The 22063-nt window shown below is 37.0% G+C and overlaps 2 protein-coding genes and 1 pseudogene across 3 annotated transcripts in view; 1 reads left to right on the forward strand and 2 right to left on the reverse strand.

Moving 5' to 3' along the window:
* The window catches only part of LOC109089022 (integral membrane protein 2B), an 8784-nt gene extending 4132 nt beyond the window's left edge, over positions 1-4652 (reverse strand). Inside the window, exon 1 of the mRNA XM_019103145.2 lies at positions 4426-4652. Within this exon, the coding sequence (XP_018958690.1) occupies positions 4426-4512 (87 nt within the window). The 5' untranslated portion in view covers positions 4513-4652. The remainder of the gene's footprint in view (positions 1-4425) is intronic.
* Positions 4653-5317: 665 nt separating this feature from the next.
* nudt15 (nudix (nucleoside diphosphate linked moiety X)-type motif 15) lies at positions 5318-9071 on the reverse strand. Of its 2 annotated transcripts, XM_042754986.1 has the most exons (5): positions 8873-9071; positions 8684-8778; positions 8048-8224; positions 7705-7901; positions 5318-5688 (listed from the first exon to the last, which is right to left on the reverse strand). In XM_042754986.1, exons 3-5 carry the CDS (start codon positions 8212-8214, stop codon positions 5585-5587), a joined length of 468 nt encoding a protein of 155 aa, XP_042610920.1. In that variant the 5' UTR covers positions 8215-8224; positions 8684-8778; positions 8873-9071; the 3' UTR covers positions 5318-5584. The 2 variants fall into 2 exon arrangements, with proteins under 2 accessions (XP_042610920.1, XP_042610919.1); XM_042754985.1 differs by lacking the exon at positions 8684-8778 and having other exon boundaries at positions 8873-9070.
* Positions 9072-9093: 22 nt separating this feature from the next.
* Positions 9094-16878, forward strand: LOC122144230 (annotated as a pseudogene).
* Positions 16879-22063: the final 5185 nt, after the last annotated feature.

A 22063-nucleotide genomic window follows, 5' to 3' on the forward strand; every position in this document is an offset into this window, starting at 1 on the left:
CTACTTTTACTCTTTAGTTAGCTTTGGTATTGACATATAATCTAAATTTTTATGTAATATATGGTCTCACTTCATGACGCCATGTGTATGGGAACTACTGTTGGGAACTATGTTTTTGTTTCCAAATGTTCACACAGATCGCACTCTCTTGGGTTGAAAACAATTGCATTGTGTGCAACAGATACTGGGAAATTTCCAACCTCCCTCCAGAGACCAACAGGAACAAACACACTGCATGATGCAAATGAACAAAACATCAGCTGACACAGTGACTGATGAACAAGGACAAAAGTGAAAACAAATCAGACTGAAAATAGCGAAAATTTGGCACCAAATCTTTTGTTTGTGTCATATTTTCATATACAACATAATGAGAGCAAAAGAAGATAAAGTATTTAAGCTTTCTTGTTTACAACAGCCATCATGTTGCAGACTCCAGGGAAATTATGAGCAACAAAAACGAGTTCATTTCAGCTAGAAACATCTATAATATACATAAAGGTTTGTTTACAGGTGTGTCTAAGGGATGCAGTCTGTACTAAATTTCCCATGACAATGCTGCAATTTAAATGAGTCTAGTCATCATTACCTCTCCTCTAGTTCAGTAAAAATCAACCTTATGATCTTGCACAGACATATTTCATATTTCAAATAGTGTCTGTTTGAAAATGATTAGGGCTGCAAACACTGATCAATAATGAAAACAGTCAACCAACACATTTTAATATTGATTAGTCAGGTCTGTGTACTCTGAACCACCATCAGCATCAAATTCTTCATAAAGCAAGTGGTCACATCCAAAAGAAAGTTAAACAGGGAAATTGAAAATTTAATCGCAATAAACTAACAGTTATTTTGATAATGTATTATTATGATTATTTCTTCAATCAAATAAAATAGCTAGTTTTTTTATTTTATTAAAATACTAAAATATTCTGTTGCTTACAGAATTTGTTGTTAGACAAAAATACTATAAAAACTATACTTATAATAACTAATGACACCTTAAAGTGTAATATGAAAGTAACTGCATAAACAGTGGTGTGAAAGTGTTGGCCCCCTTCCTGATTTCTTATTTTTTTTGCATGTTTGTCACACTTTAATGTTTCAGATCATCAAACAAATTTAAATATTAGTCAAATATAACACAAGTAAACACAACATGCAGTTTTTAAATGAAGGTTTTTATTATTAAGGGAAAACAAAATCCAAAACAACATGGCCCTGTGTGAAGAAGTGTTTGCCCCCCCTGTTAAAACTGTGGTTTATCAGACCTGAGTTCAATTTCTCTAGGCACACCCAGGCCTGATTACTGCCACACCTGTTCACAATCAAGAAATCTCTTAAATAGGACCTGACTGACAAAGTGAAGTAGACCAAAAGATCCTCAAAAGCTAGACATCATGCTGAGATCCAAAGAAATTCAGAAACAAATGAGAAAGAAAGTAATTGAGATCTATCAGTCTGGAAAAGGTTATAAAGCCATTTCTAAGCTTTGATACTCCAGCGAATCACAGTGAGAGCCATTATTCACAAATGGCAAAAACATGGAACAGTGGAAAACCTTCCCAGGAGTGGCTGGCCAACCAAAATTACCGCAAGAACACAGTGACGACTCATCCAAGAGGTCTCAAAAGACCCCACAACAACATCCAAAGAACTGCAGGCCTCACTTGCCTCAGTTAAGGTCAGTGTTCATGACTCCACCATAAGAAAGTGACTGGGCAAAAATGATCTGCATGGCAGAGTTCCAAGATGAAAACCCCCATCCAGAAAAAGAACATCATACCAGCAGTAAAATATGGTGGTGGTAGTGTGATGGTCTGGGGCTGTTTTGCTGCTTCAGGACCTTGAAGACTTGCTGTGATAAATGGAACCATGAATTCTGCTGTAAAATATTGTTGTTTGTGTGATGGTGTGGGGCTATCTGTTCGTAACCTCAAGCTGAAGCGAACTTGGGTTCTGCAGCAGGACAATGATCCAAAACACACCAGCAAGTCCACCTCTGAATTGCTGAAGAAAAACAAAATGAAGACTTTGGAGTGGCCTAGTCAAAGTCCTGACCTGAGTGCTATTGAGGTGCTGTGGCATGACCTTAAAAAGGCGGTTCATGCTCGAAAACCCTCCAGTGTGGCTGAATTACAACAATTCTGCATAGATGAGTGGACCCAAATTCCTCCACAGCGCTGTAACAGACTCATTGCAAGTTATCGCAAACACTTGATTGCAGTTGTTGCTGCTAAGGGTGGTTACCGGTTATTAGGTTTAGGGGGCAAACCCTTTTTCACACAGGGCCATGTAGTTTTGGATTTTGTTTTCCCTTAATAATAGAAATCACATGTTGTTTTTACTTGTGTTATCTTTTACTAATATTTACATTTGTTTGATGATCTGAAACATTAGTGTGACAAACATGCAAAAAAAGAAAAGAAATCAGGAAGGGGGCTAACAATTTTTCACACCACTGTGTGTGTATATATATATTTAAATAAAATACAGATCGCTCAATTATGAAAGTAAAGTTACAAATATTTGCACCCATCAAAAAAAAATAAAAAATAAAAATGACATACAAAAATAAACACACACACTGATTATAAATCCTGATTAGGCAAATATTTGAAGCTGCATATTCAAATGCTCTTCTGCTGAATTATTACTATTAGACTTTGAAGTTATACTAGACTCTTGAAGCTATAATCTAGGACACCAATCCATGTTCTAATTATCTGTGAAGGCACAGCATCTGCACAACATGAAATACATTCAAAACCACCCAAATGCAATGTTCGGCTTAATCTGTTTACATTTTTGATCATTTTAGATTTCATTTCTTTTAATCTATGCAGCACACATGCATTAATATCTTATGGTCATGTGACGTTATAGTTGCATGAATGCACATCCTGTTGGGGAGTTTGTAAAAAAAAAAAAAAAAAAACAAGCCTAAAACAAAAAGCTTCAAAGACTCTATCGCACATTTATACACAATCACACCTGTTTCAAATACACATAGCCTTGCCCTCGCACACACAGACACACTCTGCAGATTACAGCTTGGCTAACAGAGACCGTCTTTGTTTAAATAACCAGAGCCTTCAGGAGTTTTTCCAGGGAACAAAGATGGCTGTTTTTGGTAGTTGGCTCCATCCGCAAGTTCAGTGAGGCTTTGATCACCTGTGTGACAGAGGATTTCAGACCACACAGCACGATCTTTACAGCTTATCTCATGATGAATTGACACCTTTTAACTAATTTAGATAAGAATTAGAGTCTCTGATTGCCAGAAATGTCTAAATGTAAGAAGCATTGCTCCATGCATGAAACCTTCTGAATCAATTTGTTCTTCTTTCATAAGACACATGCCTGCCGAAACGCTCCTTGCTGAAATAGTGCCAGTGAGATCAGGCTGCACCGTTGGTCCGATCGCAGTGGCAGTGCTACAGCAGACACAACAGTGTCTTATGAATGATTCACGACCTCTTCTTCTTGATTATAAACCCAATTCGCACACTAGGTGCTGACTCATCCTCAGTGGCAGCTGATGATCATATTTGAGGAACAGAAGCAGCCAGACGGTGCATGCATCTGAGTGGGAGCTGGTCTCACACGTGTGAAAGTCTCCAATGATAATCTGGCCAAACATGTATTTCCTCTTCCTGATTTTACTATGTTTACGACTGCAACCTATTCAGGAAGTACAAGGGACATGTATACAGCCACATTCCTTTAAATGCAAATCTCATATGAAATGAACTGTTTAATTTTAAATATTGCCATGACTGCACAGACATGCATCAGACTACTAGAACAAGCATTAAAAAATGCAATGCATGATTTTATATATATACACACACCTTTGTACGTGCATACCTTTTAATGCAATATTTATTATTTATCTGAACATTGCAAGTGCATGCATTAGGAATCTTGATGGAAAACATCTAAAAAGTGCAATGCAATAGGATTTTTGTGATGTTTTATATCCTGGTGTCTGTGTTGGACTGTCGGCCATTTTCCTGAAAGCTCAAAGCTGTCTGACACTCACTCACACACACACACTCTGAAACTAGGCAGGAGATGGCTTCCCTCTACACACACGAAAACAAAACTACCAGACAAAAAATAAGGTTCTAATCCTCACAAAGCCCAAACAAACATCGTCTACGTGTTTCAGTCATACTGATGTAAATAACGTCTATATTCCAGTCAAACATCAACTATGTTTTTATTTACTTTGAATGTTTTGTTTTTTTAAATCCTTCATTTATGTATTCATTTAATGGTGTCGTATGTGTATTTAAACATTCTGACCTACCACAGTTACAACAAATAAACATGTTATAAAAAAGTTAATGTCGTTATTAACGTTGTTTTTAATTTCACTAACGTTAGCCGGTTAGCGTTTGTGCTAACGAAACTCACCACATCCTGAGGAATCAAAGCTTCATCCTTCTCCTCCTTTTTTAAATCCTTCTGTCCGAGAGCAGAGTTGAAAGCGAGTTTCACCATGTTGTGTAACTGAAACTAGCGAAAGCTTGGCGAATCCGACGACCTCTCTGTACACTGTACTGCTTCACAACTTGCTGTGGCGCTGCTGGCGCATTTAGCACGAGACCGACCGGATTCAGACTGTTATGTTCATCAATGAACGGGAAGGGGGCGCTGTTTCCACCAAATATACATAACATCGTTTGTTTAATTTTATTAAAGTTATATTTCAATGTAATAAATCAATTACATGAACACATGACGTATAATATAATATATTATAATATAATATAATATAATATAATATAATATAATATAATATAATATAATATAATATAATATAATATAATCAGTTCACTGATAGGGGCGTGGTTTCTAAAAAAAACACTGTCCCCCCTACCAGGTTGAAAACTACCAGGTAATGTTTATTTGAGTGCAGGTAAGGGTTATGTGGAAAAATAATATGTTATGAAATCCTTGCAGTAGTATTACAAATGCAAAAGGTGTTGTCTGGTGGGAACAGTTAGAGTAAGTTTGCATGAGGAAGTTATGATGAAATATTGGTAACACTTTACAATAAAATACAATTCATTATTAATACAGGTTAATGTTATTGTTTAAATATTAAAATGTATATGTAGAAATTAGCATTGGGTGAAATTAAATGCTGGAAAAGTACTGCTTTTGGGATACCCAATGCATTTGGTAATGTTAACAAGTCCTTATTGTAAACTGTTACCTAAATATTTTAACAAAATATCACACATAACATGCTGTATACTTAATATACCGGCATGTACAAAAAAATATGACTGATAAGACCTAATAGCTTAATAGCCTTAGATATAATTTAATACACATGTGTGTTCAATAAAATTATTAGGCTTTTGAGAAGCTGGAATAACATTCAGTCAATATGAAAGTACAGTATGTCAATCTCACAACTTAAGGTCAGGGCATGTGTCCTTTCTTCAGGTCAATGCTCTCTTCAAAATGAGTGAGAAAAGGCCTAAGGTGAGTTCAGTTCACCTGAACCTGAATAAGGTTAGGTCAGGGAGTGATAAGGTAATTTTTTTAATTACAGAAAATCCCTTTAACTCTTTCTGAATGGCTGGAAGTCCTGCTGTCTCAGGTTGGCTAATGGCAGGAATAGCTGCTCTTCAGGGGGAAATTCATCCCACCGCCTCCATGTCCAACCTGAGAAAAAGAAATAACTAATGAATCTGAAGCCTGCAGTGAAATACTGCAGCAATACTGCTGCTGCTTGGCATATGGGCAGATACAGTCAAATAATTAAAAATGAATCACTAATTTTTCAGTATTATCTACACTCATATAATAAATTGATGTCTAATACTAAATAAACTCATTTATACTTGGTCACTTCTTACTCACAGAAATCATACATACAACATAGAAAACCAAAGCACATGATTTGGTTTTATACAGTGCATGACTATGTAAATATCAAGTAAATCTACAGATACTTTTGCTGGCATACTTTGTTTTGACTATTGACATATAGTCTGGCTCACACTGGTGTTTATTAAAAGATATTAAAAGTGTGCCTAAACAAAATATAAAGTGACCGATTCTTATTACAAATAACTGAATATCACTCCAACTGATTATGTCAAACTGTATGATTATAACTGATGGATATGATTAAGAAGGTCAAGATTGTGAAGTTGGGACAGAGATTACTTGTGTGTAGATCTACTTTTATTTCTATGTTAATGTCATCTTATTTAATAGTTTGTCTAACATATATATTACATTTAACATAAAAAAACATGGGATTTAAGCTTTTAGTGCTTGATGCAAAATTTAATCCAATTCAGACGGTCAAGGTGTAATAATATGTAAATTTATTAAAAAGAATATAGAGAACAGAAACCACAAATCATAACTTGGAAATAAAGTTCTTGATAATAATAACAACCTTCAAATATAGAAAATGTAAATCCAATGTTAGTACATTTTTAATTACAATCCATTTATGATGGATTGAACCCAACCAGTATTAATCAAAACATTAATAAAATTGTAAGTAAAACATAAACAGTTATTTGTTTTAAATCAAAAGTACCAAAATATTAAAAATATCAAAGTATCAGAGTATCAAAGTATCTGAATTTCAAGGTATCTGAATTTGAATAAAAACCTGTAAGAGTTCTAAGTCTGAGTCTAAGAGTTGTCGAGTGAAGCCAAAGAAGAGGAAGTGAGCTGAAAAGATAGAGAGACCAGAGTCTCAGAAAGTCAAAAACCCCTTCTATTTTGCAGAGTCTATCTTATATACTGTTGTTCTAGACATAAGTCGTCATCTGGCTATCACTAATAACACCTAACCTTTAAAAATAGTCTAGTCAATGTCTCGATTTTGGACTTCTTCCTCTTTTAGATTCAAAGTATCATACTGATAATTCTAAGAAATATTGATATAAAAGAACAATACGTGCAATTCAACTTCATATGCAAAACAGACTAAGCTGACTACGCAGTTAGAAATACTGTGAAATTACATATGAAATATACCACAAAGTTTACCAAAAACATTTTTGAATATAAAAATGAAACCTGTTAATATATATATATGAGACCGATCACTACCATGAAATATTAATTTTTAACTTTTGAAATGAAACTTATCATTATGAATTTAACACATTTTGAGTACGTGACTTCTCAGAATCTCTCAACAACACTTGGGTTTAATTTTGATATTGTTATTTATTATTAGTTTTTTTTTTATATATTTGATTTCTTAGAATCTCCACACACCAGTGCTTTATAAAAAGCCATGTCATCATTATCTTATACCAGGGTTATTCAAATCTTACCCTCGAGGGCCAGTGCGGTGCAGAGTTTGGCTCCAACCCTAGTCAAACACACCTGAGCATGTTAATCAATGTTTTTGGGATCATTAGAAAATCACAGGCAGGTGACTTTGATCAGGGTTGGAGCCAAACTCTGCACCGCATTGGCCCTCCAGGGCAAGATTTGAATAACCCTGTCTTATACTGTATTCAAAAAAAAACATTTTAATATTTGCTCAGAACTGTTAAAACCTGTTGTACTGGTGACTGCCAAATTGGTGTGAGACAGGCAATAGTCTCACATGACAGATTTTTATCACTGTCATGAATGATCTGTGGGTGGGCCATCTGGGCCTGAGACTACACAGACAATAACACATTCAAAGAAAAGGTTTACCTTCATTCTTCTCTGGCTCCAAATTAACTGGTTCAGCTGAGAAAGACCTGTCCAATTCTCCCTGCATGAAGATTGTGATATAATGGTAGTTTTCTTCCAGTCTGATGGAGTTGACGACAGATCCAAAGCGAAGGTTCTTCAGTCGGACGCCAGCTTCCTCCATGACCTCTCTCTGGGCACATTCCTCCCAAGTTTCTCTAAAAATTTAAATTAATTTACATGCAGCCCATGTGTATTAATGCACCAGGGCATAAGAAAAGTTAACTAATAAGCAGGAATTAAGAGAGAATTTGATACATTAGAAAAAGACCACACTGATGCATTTTTGTGACAGTAAACTCACCCGAATTCAATGTGACCTCCTGGTAACTGGTACGTGCCTTTCCCAACTGTGGTTTTTCTTTTTCCTAACAGGACACATCCTGGATAGGAGGAGTCTGTCACAAGAACCCCAAGTCCCACTCCAGGACGTTTGAGGATGGGTTTTCCATTTTGAACGGCCTCAGACATTGTATTTAAACTGTGTTAAAACAGATAAACAGTTATATAGCAGTAGTCCAAATTTTATGTCCGCTGAATCCCTATGACCTAAAGTATTTACCTGGAGTACCATCTAACTTAATGTTTAACCTTTCAATAAAAAATAGGAATAATAAAATCACTCGTTTTTGTATTTTACAGAGTAAAATGGTGCATTTTTATAGTTTTACATAAAGGCATTGAGCTATTGTGAGAAAAGGTGGAGGAAACATTATTTTGAAAAAAAAACAAAAAAAACTGATGTCTATGCACAATTCAAATGACGTAAGCTACACTGTAGAAACTACCATCTTTTTTGTTATCGCATGTCAAAAGTCATACCTAGAACTTGACAAGGTGGAGAAAATATTAATAGATCTGCTTAATTGTGATTAATTGTGGCTTAAACACATAGGTACATGATTCAATAACGTGTCACAATGCACAAAAACACACTCACTTGCTGCCATCTACTGGCGTCAGTATGAAAAGGACTCTTTTTGGTGAGCGAATTGAAAAGACTCGAGTCACTGGAGTGAATCAAAACCCCCGCCACTAATGAGAGGGAAGGACATGTGCAATGCTGGGGATCCGCATGAGCATAATGAAGCAACACTTTACTGGAAATCACATCATAGTCTAAACTTACCTATATCTTATTTGGTAGATGAATCTCCTAACAGAAAGCATATCTTTCACGATCTGGTTGAAGCTTGTGCATTAAGAGATGCACAAATGGTATTAAATCATCTTAATTCCCAAAAGAAAGCAAATCTTTGTCAAAGTAAACACGTGAATTGATTTGAACAGTAAGCTTTGGTTCACGCGGAAGGAAATAGGAAGTTGCGATTCTCAAACTGGAGCTGCGCAATAGACGTACGTCCTGACGCAGGCGCGTGCAGTCATTTGTTTTTGTGCTGCGCTGCTTGTGCACAGAGCAACATGGCGACGTCCCTGATCTGTGGCCGGTTGTCCGCTGGACTTCGGAATTCCAGCTCCAGGACGACTTTTAGCTCGGCAGCTAAGGTCAGTTTTGCGTACACACATCAGATAACTATATGCGACTGTCATTTGTGAAGTGGCTTGCTTTTTTGACCACTTTTAGTGACACCAAGTGGGCGATTCTACTTTGACATTGGCCTTCAGGCTAGCTGCCTGTCATTATTACTAATGCTTAGATTGGCAAACCTATTCATTTTCTATTGAGCGGATGCTCTTTTGGAGTTAGGCAGATTTAAGTTAAATTCTATCTGGGAGGTTAACGTGTTTGTTTGTTTATATGGTTATCCTACACACTGTACATGTTATCTGGGGTTTTCGAGTTAACTTTGACCTAAGTTACATGGACAGAGGGCCAGTCTGTTTTTTTTTCACTTCAGCGTTTCTATTCAATTCTAGTGCCAGCTGGTTAATAAAATTAACTCTTAAACCACTGCAACTCTTAAACTGCAAATATGCCTGTTGTAATGAACAAAATTATATTATCCTTTACTGTAAACCTTCCTGAATCATAATTTTAATATCATAAATGTCTTATGTTTGGTCATTAGAAGGTTGTACCCTTGAGTAAGACACCCAAGTTGCTCTGCTATTCTTATATTGAGTGTACTCTGGATTACAGCAAAATATTAGTCATTATTTCATCTGTTAATCATCTTTATATTGCTGGTACAGACAGTTCTTTTCAATAGACACAATGATTCCACATATTCTAATATCCCACATATTATTGAAAGACTCTACTAAAGGTAGTTAAGTATTAATCTGTTGAGCAAGGGAAAGGGAAAATCCTTTTCCTTGCAAAGCTGAGACTTTGCTTGTTTATGTTTCCATTTGCGAATTCCATTTAACAATTTACAAAAGTTAGTGTTTGCAGTGTAAATATGACCATGGCTTTGTGGCAACATTATCACTTGTTCCGTCTCGTTTGCCAGAATTTATTTGTGTTGGATTTAATTAGTATTTTCTCTCTTAACTTTCGATTACCAGGTGCTTGGTGGGACATCGGGTCTATTTGGTAATCATGGGAAGCAGCCGTCTCCAATGCTGTCAGTGCAGCAGCAGAGGAACCTCTCCCTGCATGAATACATGAGTATCGGGCTGCTGAAGGAAGCGGGCATCTCTGTGCCCGCCGGTTTGGTGGCCAGCTCGCCTGATGAGGCTTATGCTGTTGCGAAGCAGATCGGTAAGAACATATGCTGGGCACTAATTGAGGAAAGGCGACAATATTCTCAAAGTGATGCAGGCTGCATGACTGTTCCATAACATATGCAAACCGACTCATTTGTATTTTCCACTGTTTACATATTTTTCACATTGGAGTGATCTTGAGTAGTATTTCAACACAGCGTATATATATTTAGGGAATGCCATTGGCAATGGTTTTACGCAGGTCAGATTACAGTGTTTTGAACAGTACTGCCAGATTACCCTATTTTAGGGTCTTGAATTCACTGTGTGTTTGTGTTTCAGCTGTTGTGCTGTTCTCACACACGCTGCAGTCTAAACATAGATCTGCACCACCTCTGTATATTGTGGCTTGCCTAAATTTTAATCTAATTGTCAGCATGTAGGCAGCACCAGCACAGACCCGTGATGGACAGGCAGTGCTGTATATAATGAGGGAAGGGTGTTGTGTCACAAGCACGAAGGGACTTGGTGTGTCCTTAACTTACTGTTTCCAAATGAATAGTCTAATCATTTGCTGTGCATTTAATTTCTGGTAAATGCACTGAACTATACATTCAAGGTTGCAAAAAGTAGGAGTGTTTTATTTGCAAAATTGCAACATGGCCAAAGTTGGAAATGTTTACAGTTTCACAATGCCATATCAGTGGTTTAATAGCATTCTGTGGGGCACTTCCCTTTTTTAGTGCTCCAACATGGTACAACTTTAAGGGTAAGGGTAAGTCGTCCATTCGTCCAAAGCTGAAAATTCTGTCAGTATTTACTCACCCTCTTGATGTCTAAACCTTCTGTGACTGATGTTCTGTGGAGGTTCATCAGAACATTCATGCTGCTGTTTTCCATACATTGAAAGCAACCATGAAAAGGGACTTTAAAAAAGAGAAAAAACAGTAATATTGTCAAATATTATTGCAAATTAAATAACTTTGGTATTTTAATGTATTTTTAATGTAATTTATTTCTGTGATGGCAAAGCTGAATTTTTTAGCAGTCATTATTCCAGTTTTCAGTTCCACATGATCTCTTGGAAATGATTCTAGTATGATGATTTGGTGCTTAGGAAAAATTTTTTAGCTGTTATTATTGGTTGTTATTATTTGTGTTGTTTTTTTTTTTTTTTTTGTTTATTTTTTTTTTTTTTTTTATAGATTTTTTTATGTTTTTTGGTTTTTTTGATGTTTTGAAGATCAGAATTAATTTCATTTATTAAGCTTTTGTAACATTATAAATGTATTTAGCACATTTGATAAATGTAATGCATACATGCTGGATATTCATTTATTAAAAAAAAAATTTGTGCCTTAAACTTGTACAACTTGTAGTGTAGTAAAGAACAGTCAAATTCAAGCCATTAAGCATAAAAAAAGACAGCATGATCATTTTGCTTAATATTTCCTTGTTAGGATGGGTCTTATGGGTTTGGAACAAAATGAGGGTGAGTAAATAATAAGACATTTTTAATTAATACCATTTTTGTGTTAATGAAATGCATAGTTCTGTCTGTTTATTGAAAAGTTAGCTAACTCCCAGTTGAAATTGTATAAAACTCCAACTTATTGTTTTTACTAAACAGGCGGAATTGAGTTTATGACGGCGTGCCTGTGTAGGTTTCGAGACTGTAGCTAATTACAGTGTGACTCACTGGTTGAGGACGCAGCAGCTCTGTAGTGAATTTTTCATCTCTGTCAATTTACGTGGTATTTGTTTGTTTGAGCAAGGCCGTGTGTTTTGTGTACTTCTGTGTCTGTTTGGTTGGCATTATTCAAGGTTTTTCTCTTTCTTGTTTATTCTTCTTCTTTTTTCAGGCTCTAAAGACCTGGTGGTGAAAGCCCAAGTGTTGGCGGGTGGTCGAGGCAAAGGCACTTTTGAGGGAGGATTGAAAGGCGGTGTCAGAATCGTTTACTCGTGAGTGTTTGTGCCTACTTTATTGTTCATCACTTTATTACTTTTTCAGTTTCCCCTTTGTCTTCTCACTCGCTTTGTGTCGGCAGGCCAGAGGAAGCGAGAGATATCTCCTCTAAGATGATTGGCAAGAAGCTGTTCACTAAGCAGACAGGAGAGGCAGGGCGGATCTGTAACCAGGTGTTTATCTGCGAGCGCAGATACCCACGCAGAGAGTATTATTTTGCCATCACCATGGAGAGGTCCTTCCAGGTGAGAGGTCATGGACTGGGCCATTGCTGCTTGGTTTATCTATGAAACTGCTTTGCATATGTGCATTCAAGTACAAAGTCTTTTTACAAGCATTCAAAAATGACATCACCACTTTGTGCTGCAGTAAGCAGAATGGCCAGTAGAGGGCTACTTTTACTGTGTCGTGACCTGAAATGTCAGCACTTTCTGGTTTCACATGGCCTTAAAATGATATGGGTTCTACTCCACCCCCTACAGGGCCCTGTGCTGATTGGCAGTTCTCAGGGGGGCGTGAACATTGAGGATGTGGCTGCTGAGGATAATGATGCTATTGTGAAAGAACCTATTGATATCATGCAGGGAATAAAGATGGATCAGGCTATTAAGGTGAGGTGCAGAGTATTACTGTATATAGACAGTTCCCACATTGACCCCTGCATGAAAAATTTTTTTATTCTTTTTTTTTTTTCTCTCTCTCTCAGGTGGCAGAGAAGATGGGTTTCCCCCCTGCATTGATCAATGAAGCTGCAGAAAACATGTTGAAACTTTATGATGTGTTCATCAAGTATGATGCATCTATGGTGGAGATCAACCCGATGGTGGAGGATTCATCTGGCATTGGTACCCTAAAGCAGACACCTTACACTTTATATACATTATGTACACATTTAACAACCTCAGTCCTAGGGCTGCACAATTAATATTGCAATATGGATTTTTGGATTCTTGTCATGGATTGTTTCTGCTTATCAGAATGTGTTGGTTCATTTAGTGTGAATTTAGCCGCTCTGAGATGCTTTAATGTGAACATCTTTACTGTCATTTTTGATCATGTTCTATCTGCTTACCCCCAGGGCATCCAAGATGTAGGTGAGTTTGTTTCTTCGGTAAAACACACATTATGATTTTTTAGCTCCAGTCGTTGCAGTCTCTGCAATTTGTGTTCTACTGAAGAAACAAAGTCACCTACATCTTGGATGCCCTGGGGGTAAGCAGATAAAAATCAAATTTTCATTTTTGGGTGAACTATCGCTTTAACAGTGTTAGTGCAGAAAAACAATGCATGGTCAGTTTTTCAAATGCTGTGAACTGTGGTACTCCATAACAGGCCATTTTGTTAGTTTTGTGCAATTCATAGATGTTTTCTTGTGTGCTTTGCAGTGATGTGCATGGACGCTAAGATCAACTTTTGACTCAAACGCTGCCTATAGGACAGAAGAAAAGTGTTCGACATGCGAGACTGGACCCAGGAGGACATCAGAGACAGACAAGCAGCCAAAGCAGACCTCAACTACATCGGCCTTGACGGCACTATTGGCTGTCTGGGTCAGTACAAAAACCCACAACCATCCATTAGAGAAACATTATCACAGCACTCAATTTTTCAAAATCATCTGAAAGCTGAATAAATAAGCTTTCCATTGATGTATGGTTTGTTAGGATTGGACAATATTTACCAAGATACAACAATTTGAATATCTGGAATCTGAGGGTGCAAAAAAATCTAAATACTAAGAAAATCGCCTTTGAAGTTGTCCAAATGAATTCTTAACAAAGCATATTACCAATCAAAAATTAAGTTTTGATATATTTACGGTTGGATATTTACAAAATATCTTCATGATTTTTGGCATGGTCCCACTTTATATTGTGTCCCTAATACCTGTGTACTTACATAGTATCTAGTTGTGTATGTAGTATGTAACCAAAGTGTAAGTACACATTGGTACATAGTATCTACAGCTCTAATGTTTGTGTAACTACACCCATGTAACAACCCACTGAATGGTATGTGTAAGTACAAATGTGTAACAGGACATTGGTAACATCACTTTTTGGTAATGAAATGTGTACAAATGTGTAACGGGACTAACAGCACTCTTTGGTAAAGAAAGTGTTACACATTATATTAGATTTACCGATTTAATTACTCTGATGTTACACAGCAGCGGACAGTAAATTAGGCTTTACATATAAATTATGGTTGGTGTCCAGAATGTCACATTTTATATTAAGTGGACAGTTCCTGGGGAGTTACCATGTAAGTGCACTGGTATTACAGTGGCGCACCAACTCTCCAACTCGAGAACCAACTCCTCAATGTGTACTTACACTGTGGTTACATACTACGTACACATGTAGTTACTTTGTAAGTACACAGGTATTAGGGACACAATATAAAGTAGGACCGTTTGAATATGTGTATGTGTAAACTATACATTTGATGTCACCTGTGTTTAGTCAATGGGGCTGGACTCGCTATGGCCACCATGGACATAATTAAACTACATGGTGGAACACCTGCTAACTTCCTGGATGTTGGAGGCGGAGCCACTGCACAGCAGGTGACGGAGGCCTTCAAGCTCATCACCTCTGATAAAAAGGTAATATCATGATCATGGGGAATTACATTGGCTCTTGTTCTATTTGCCGCTCTTTTTATCACATCTCTTATGCCAGAAAGTATTCAGTGTTTTTCTGTGTTCTCTGTAACAGGTCCAAGCTATTTTGGTGAACATCTTTGGTGGCATCATGCGGTGTGATGTCATCGCACAGGGCATTATCATGGCTGTCACTGACTTAGAACTGAAAATCCCAATCGTAGTGCGGTTACAAGGTGAGAGAGACCGAACTTAATACTATGATTGTGATTAATGGGGCGGGTGACTTTGATTAATGGAGAGGTGAAGGTTTATTTTGAAATATTTTCAGTTCCCATGCTTTATTTAAAAGGGTGCTGATCTGAAAAATTGAATCATATTATCAGTTATACCCAAAAGAACAAGCACTGGAACAGGACACAAAGGCTTATCAGAGTGTATTCATTAAATAAAATTATTATAGTAAATATGGATTTTTCTACTTACACACTATTTTAAAATCATGTCATCGATTAGATGTTGCTGTTGTATAAAGTACAACTTGCTTGCAACTTGAAAACCCTTATCCAGTAAGTGCAGAGGACTAGAAAGGTCATGGAAAAGTCCTGGAAATTCATTAGTCAAAAACTGTGAGAACACTGTACTGTCTGTATCAATAAAAGGTAGCACAAATCCCCCAAGAAGACCTGGAATGTCTGGGAGGAGAGGAGACATTGACAGAAGCATGACAAAAAAGAAAAAAGGTGTCTGGAAAGGGATATTTGTGCAGGTGGCTCATGTTTTCTGTCCTTCATCTCACTCTCATCATGCTTGTCTGATCTCCAGGAACAAGAGTGGACGATGCCAAGGCTCTGATCGCTGCCAGCCCTCTGAAGATCCTGGCCTGTGATGATCTGGACGAGGCGGCCAAAATGGTGCGTTTCTCTTATTTATGTATGCATATGGGCAAATTGAAACTGACATGGGGTGGAAGTGGAGAGATGAATCTGCCCATCATCTGTTCAGGAGTTCAAATTGATAGTCCAAAGAAATATGAGGTTTTAAAGGAGTTGTTTCACCCAAAAATTAAAAATCTGTCATCGTTTAGTAACCCCTCAGTTGTTCCAAACTGCTATCACTTTCTCAAGAGATGGGACAAAACTTCCCATAACTTTACCTGCCATTAATGTTTTAAATGATGGCAGCGTTTACACATCTTTTTTTCTTTTTTTGGAGAATAAGAAAAATGTTTTTACAACACTTCACAACAAGGTTCAATTCATTAATAGTAGTTAATTCATTAAGTTTTATGAGCTAACAATGAAACATACTTTTACAGCTTTTATAATATTGATTTCTGCATATATTAATATTTTCACCGTTTATAAATATAAAAATGCAGAATACACCCTCTTGCATTGGACAATGTATTATGAATAAACAATCAAGCAAAATAAATTATGAATAAATTAATCTAGATTAGAAAATGTGGTGTAAAAAAAAAAAAATGCTGTTCATTGTTAATTCATGCCACCTAATCCAAAAATAACGGTAAACAAATTGCCACCTGTGTTGATTAAAAAGGCGAAAGTGTACCAAAAGAAAAATGAAAGCAAATGTTGCTGTCAAATAGAATCAAATCAAATCTCATTATTATACAATGACTATACCAAAGCAGATTTCCAGCTTACAATCAATTTGTCTTTCCTCCCTGAATGCGGAACCACTGTATGATCACAGTAGCCATGGAGAACATACTGTATTTGTTATGTACAGTTTTTTTTTTTTTTTTTTTTAAATCAACAATCATCACTTTTTGCATTTTACTATTAAAATTTAGGACAGTTTAAAGGTCAACTCTGAAATATTTCACATACCTTTCTCGATCTTTTTCTCTAGGTTGTAAAGCTTTCTGAAATTGTATCGCTGGCCAAAGAGGCCCAGGTTGATGGTCAAGTTCCAGCTGCCCATCTAACAGAGCAAACCTACAAGCCACATCACTATTCACAGCATCTTATATGAACTAAATCTAAGCCACCTGAGCTTGTCTAGTCTCAGACCTCCAGTAGAGTTCTCCACAACCCCGTGTCCTGGTCAAGCTTCTGTCATCTCTCGTTTGTGTCTCTCTGCTGTTCCCCGTTCCTTTTGTCTCATTATTGCTTTCATATTGTAAAAGCACATGTGTATCTGCATGGTGCAACTTTCATTTCATGCAAATCAACCTCACCCAGTGCAGAGCCCATCAAACCAATTCACTGACATACTGTTGGGTTTTTTGGTTCCATTGGTTTAGATCGGGTCCAGTGTTACTGTGCCTACTGTTGTTTGTTTCATCAATGTTATTTTGTTTGTTTGATTTCGTAAGTGGAGGATGTATTTATGTCGGGGACTGTATTTATACTGTTGAAATGTACTTGGAGATCCAACTCTTTGGATAAACAATGTCTTGGACACACTGACCTAACTTTTGCCACATATATACACACACAGTATCATTAAAAGAAAATCCCACCTCCTCTTTCTTTATCCCTCCCTCCCTTCCTTCTGGTTTCCGGCGGGAGTGAGTGTCGCTGCAGGATGTCTTCTCTGTTCTCCTGAAGAGAAATGCACCATTTTCCCTTTCAAGTAAACGCCACAAGCACTCACAGGGAATATATGTGTTATTGGTGTTCTCTCAGTCAGACATGGAGCCACTGGTGCAGCGGCTGCAGAAAATACTAAAAATACTGAAGCGTCTCAGAGGATGATGTTTGATTCACGCAAAGGCTCTGTCACGGTCTATTTTTGAAATGTAGAACATGTACTTCTTTGGCAAAGAAAGTCCCTTGAATCGTCTTTCATGTTAGAGTGGTGTCCTGTAGTGAGAATTCAACTTTCTATAAAGGAAAGTGCTCTGAATGAGGCAGCTCACAGGTTTGAGGTCTGTAATACCTCCCCATCCAGTAGCATTCATGTTCGTCTCAATGACAGATGCCTAGATGGTGCAGGACCTCCTGAAAGTATGTTATATATGATTATGTTCATATATTAGATTTGTGTCTAAAATGTCTAAAACTGCTCTTGGTAAAATTACAAATGACTTGCTTTTCTAGCACCTGGACTAAGGCTGTATTTCAGTGCTTAGATCGAGTTTTAGTGCAGTGCTTGACATCATAGATCATGACAGGGACTGATAGATAGATTACAGAATAACATTAGTATTCAGGAACAAGCATTAAGATGGTTTAGATCAGGGGTGCAAAACACAGTTCCTGGTGGACTACAGCCTGCAGAGTTTAGTTTCCGCTAATGAAGTCCTTTAGGCCTGTTTGCAAACTACATGGTATATGTGTTGGATCAGATTTGTAACTAAAACTGCTGCAGGGCTTGGCCTTTCAGGGATTGGGTTGTTTTAGATCCTACCTGTCCTACACTTACTATTTTGTCACTGGGTAATGAAGGAAGTATTAACCTTCCGTTGAAAATAATGAGTGCTGCAAGGATCTTGTTAGGCCCTCTCGTTTTTATTATTTGTCTTAAATATGATTAAATCAAATCGATGCTATAGTTTTTGCTAAGTTTAAATCAAAAGCGCCAATATTTTTTTTTTGATTAATTAATTAAATTTTAGTGCAAGTCCTTTCCTTTTCTTCTATGCTCACTTAAATTTATTTCATTTATGTAAATCTGTAATAACAATTCTGTAACAGTTAATTGTTTCAAAACATTTCTCACACGGTAGTTTGACTTTTTGAAAGGCCATCATGGAAAAGATATTCTGTAGCCAGACATGTTTAGATACAGCACTTCCAGCTCCCAAAAAAAAAGGAGCATGCCCAGCCAAACCGCTGTTGTGCTATAGCTCAGGTTAATCTACAATATTAATTGACTGATGATACCTGTTATATTAGCGTTGACTGAAAACAGTGAAATGTTTTTAAAATGCACCGTTCCGACAACGGTTGAATGGGGATGATTTGGCTTCAGCTGCCTGTTTCAAATGCATCATCTTTAAAATACATTAAAACAATACATTTTCTTTGGCTAAGGGTGATGTACACCAACCTATTTAAAAACAGGTTTCCATATGACAGTTTTAATTTTCATGCAGTCTTAGAGATGTTCTATCATAATCCCTAAAGGGCTATCTGGAATGTGTCTTACAAATGTTTAATGGGACTATGTTTACAAGATGGAATCAGGGCAAATTCATGTTTGACATTGTCCCTTCTGTGAGGCATACCTAACCTGCTCTCCAGCTCATCTGTCTATATTGATTGGAAAAAACAAGAAAAAGCAATAACCCACCACACACAGCACGGCGTGCATCTGTTTCATTATGCCACAAGAGTTGCCTCCATAAACTGTAGCAGCTTTTAGATCCGCTCCTCCTTGCACTGCCTGATGAATCTATTAATTCTTTTAACAAGATGCATAATAAAATATTTCAATATAATGATATTCTTTCACAGTTGCTTTATGGAATATACTCTTAGAACTCACTTCAAACCGTGCAAAAATAGGACAAATCTGACTGGTTGATTTGGTGGCAAACTTGTGGTTGTTTTGTTGGCAAATTTTGCAGCAAAGCAACAAATGTTTTGCCAAACAGTGGTCAAGCTCCTCACTCAGTTGGAACTCCCCATTACCAACACATCACCAAATTTGTAGACAATACGTACATTTCCTGTCACAATTTTATATCCTCTCAAACAGCTGTTTTGGAGATATATTTTCTCTGTTGAAAGCCAGGCGCTACTTTGATATTGTTTAACTACTTTCCCGATCAGGTAAAGCTCAAGTCAAGATTCACCTCAGTGGGAATGAATTATGCATAATTTCCCACCATGGCCGCAGGCTTGTTCTATTTACCTGTTATTTTTGGGGGTGGAGTGGGGCCTCTCTGCAGTTTTGCTTGCCAGCAGTCCTCGAGGTTTGATGCTCCCCGGAGCTGAAATTATCCTCAGCTTGTGGAGGAGACCTTCTTCAGGGCATTGCCTGTGAACTCAACTGGAATTACGTTGAAAATGACAAATCCTGGAATAGTTTATATTTGGCATATTTGCATTTGTCTGTGATAATTGTTCAGAAAGCAATTTGTGGATTTAAACAATTCTAATATATCAGTATGTATCATTACCTCCATTGCCCTATGAGTTTCCAGTGATAAATAATCGGGCACTATGATTACAACACGTGCTAAAAACACAGACATTGAACTGTGTAAGCCCTTAATTGAAATGGAAGTTACGGTGTACGTAATTGGGGCAAAATTTTGGGTAAATTAATCACAAGCACGGTTATTACACTTAATCAAACTGTTGATATGAGATTAAGTATATGCCTGCTTGGAATATGAAGTCTGGCTGGGCTATAATCCCGTGTATTTCTTTGGTGAAATAGCCCAGTGACGTTTAGTGCTACACATGCGCTCTTGGTGTTTTCAGTCTCCTGCCGTCTCAGTATATGAGGACAAGGTTTGAAAAAAAAACAGACAACAATGTTTCTTGAACAAACTTCATGTCAAGAGGTGCTCTGAGACTCACTTTGCCCATCATATCAACCATTTCATTTGAATATAACTAACTAGTGTTTGACATTCGCACGACAAGACTCAAAAGTCTTCACCTGCTACTCTCCAAAATAAAAGTTTGGTTAGCCTTGAAGAGAATATGACGAAAATGTTGTGCGTTAGTTTCACTATTGTCCGAGAAGGTATTTCTCAAAATATATAAACAATACAATCATTAGAGTTAATTAAAATATTATTTTAAGGAATATCACAATTGTGTTTGTCAGGGCCAAGTTACACCTTCCAAAAATCACAAACTTTATTTATGAAAAAATGAAAGGATGTTGCAAATTCTTGTGATTACATGTGATTTAAAAAAAAAATTAAACTTATACATTCATTTGATTGACCATTTTTATATTTACAATTATCAAACAAACAGAATCTATTACCACTGTAACTAATAACAACTATTACTGTGTGATTATTTTTTTAAAACATAATCTTTATTTGTGCACATTACCTGTACATTTGACTCGTTTATTGACTTTGAATTGAACTTGAACTAGCAGTGTTGTATCATCTCTATTGTATGCAGTCATAGGTCTTTTGACTACCCTCAATTTATCTGTTTAATTATTTTTGTTTATCCTTATCCATTTTATTTTTTAGAGTGAAACATATTTACATGTAACGTGCAGATTGGTATTCTACATATAACTCTGTATGTGACAAATAAAATAGTGAATTTTTAGGTTTTATGAATTAATTTGATTACACATCTAGTTAAACCATTAAGACCAATAATAATCATAAAATAATAATAAGAAGAATAATAATTATAATGAATAATATAAAGTTATCCCCAGAATCGGGCAAACATAAGAATGGATTTTGGGGAAAAGCTAAAACAGAGCCCTACAAAGGGTATTGAATTGTTTAACCAACCCCAGATAAAGCAAGATTTTGAAGAACAGATGAAGTGCCGATATATATTCAGCTCACTTGCCACCCCGTCTTAAAAATCCACACAGACCAAAAGCCTCAAAGTGGCCGTTGAGCGTCGACCTCTCGCTGAAGCATATGCCTTTATTAGTTATTCTCATCATATTCCCTATAAGCCTTTCTCAATCCAGTCATCCCTCGCTCCCTCCCTCCCTCCGTCGCCCATGCTTCTCTCTCATTAGTTGTGCGGCTCCTGACAGAGTTTCATAAATCTTTTTGCTGGGAGAGGGGAAGTTTGAGGATGTCTCCGCAAACGCTCCCACCTCACCTGCTGTTATGTAACGATGTTGTCAGGTGGTTCCCTGGAGACACTCGCCCTACTGGGGGGGCACATGTGCGTGTGTGTTTTTCTCCTCTCGTCAGCTCTGAGTTTGTCAGTTTGCTGTGATATGAGACTGCCTCAGCAGGCATGCTGTTTTCATGCTATTAAAGATAACAATGTGTAACTGTTAGCATGGAGCCGCTGTTTGCCCGAGGGATGTTGATGTTAAAAACTGTCTTGTAAAAAGTCCCATCTTTAAAACACACAGGGGTGGAATCGTCTGAAGGGAATGTTGTTGTTTCAATAAATGTCTGCTTTGTGTGGGGTTATCCCTCAATGACAGCTGGTTTGTACAGTTATGACCTTAAAGGGGGTTGCTCATTAATCAATTTTGCCTAGGTT

The sequence above is a fragment of the Cyprinus carpio genome, unplaced genomic scaffold (genome assembly GCF_018340385.1).
Source record: "Cyprinus carpio isolate SPL01 unplaced genomic scaffold, ASM1834038v1 S000006624, whole genome shotgun sequence".
In the NCBI taxonomy this organism is placed as follows: domain Eukaryota; kingdom Metazoa; phylum Chordata; class Actinopteri; order Cypriniformes; family Cyprinidae; genus Cyprinus; species Cyprinus carpio.

What these genes read in the sequence shown, in the direction of transcription:
- nudt15 (XM_042754985.1), bottom strand. Translation starts at nt 8,913, where the DNA reads ATGCTTTCTGTTAGGAGATTCATCTACCAAATAAGATATAG. An exon ending in GGAGGTCACATTGAATTCGG is followed by an intron (nt 7,902 to 8,047) that starts GTGAGTTTACTG and finishes TTAAATTTTTAG; the next exon opens with AGAAACTTGGGAGGAATGTG. An exon ending in GGAGCCAGAGAAGAATGAAG is followed by an intron (nt 5,689 to 7,704) that starts GTAAACCTTTTC and finishes TCTTTTTCTCAG; the next exon opens with GTTGGACATGGAGGCGGTGG.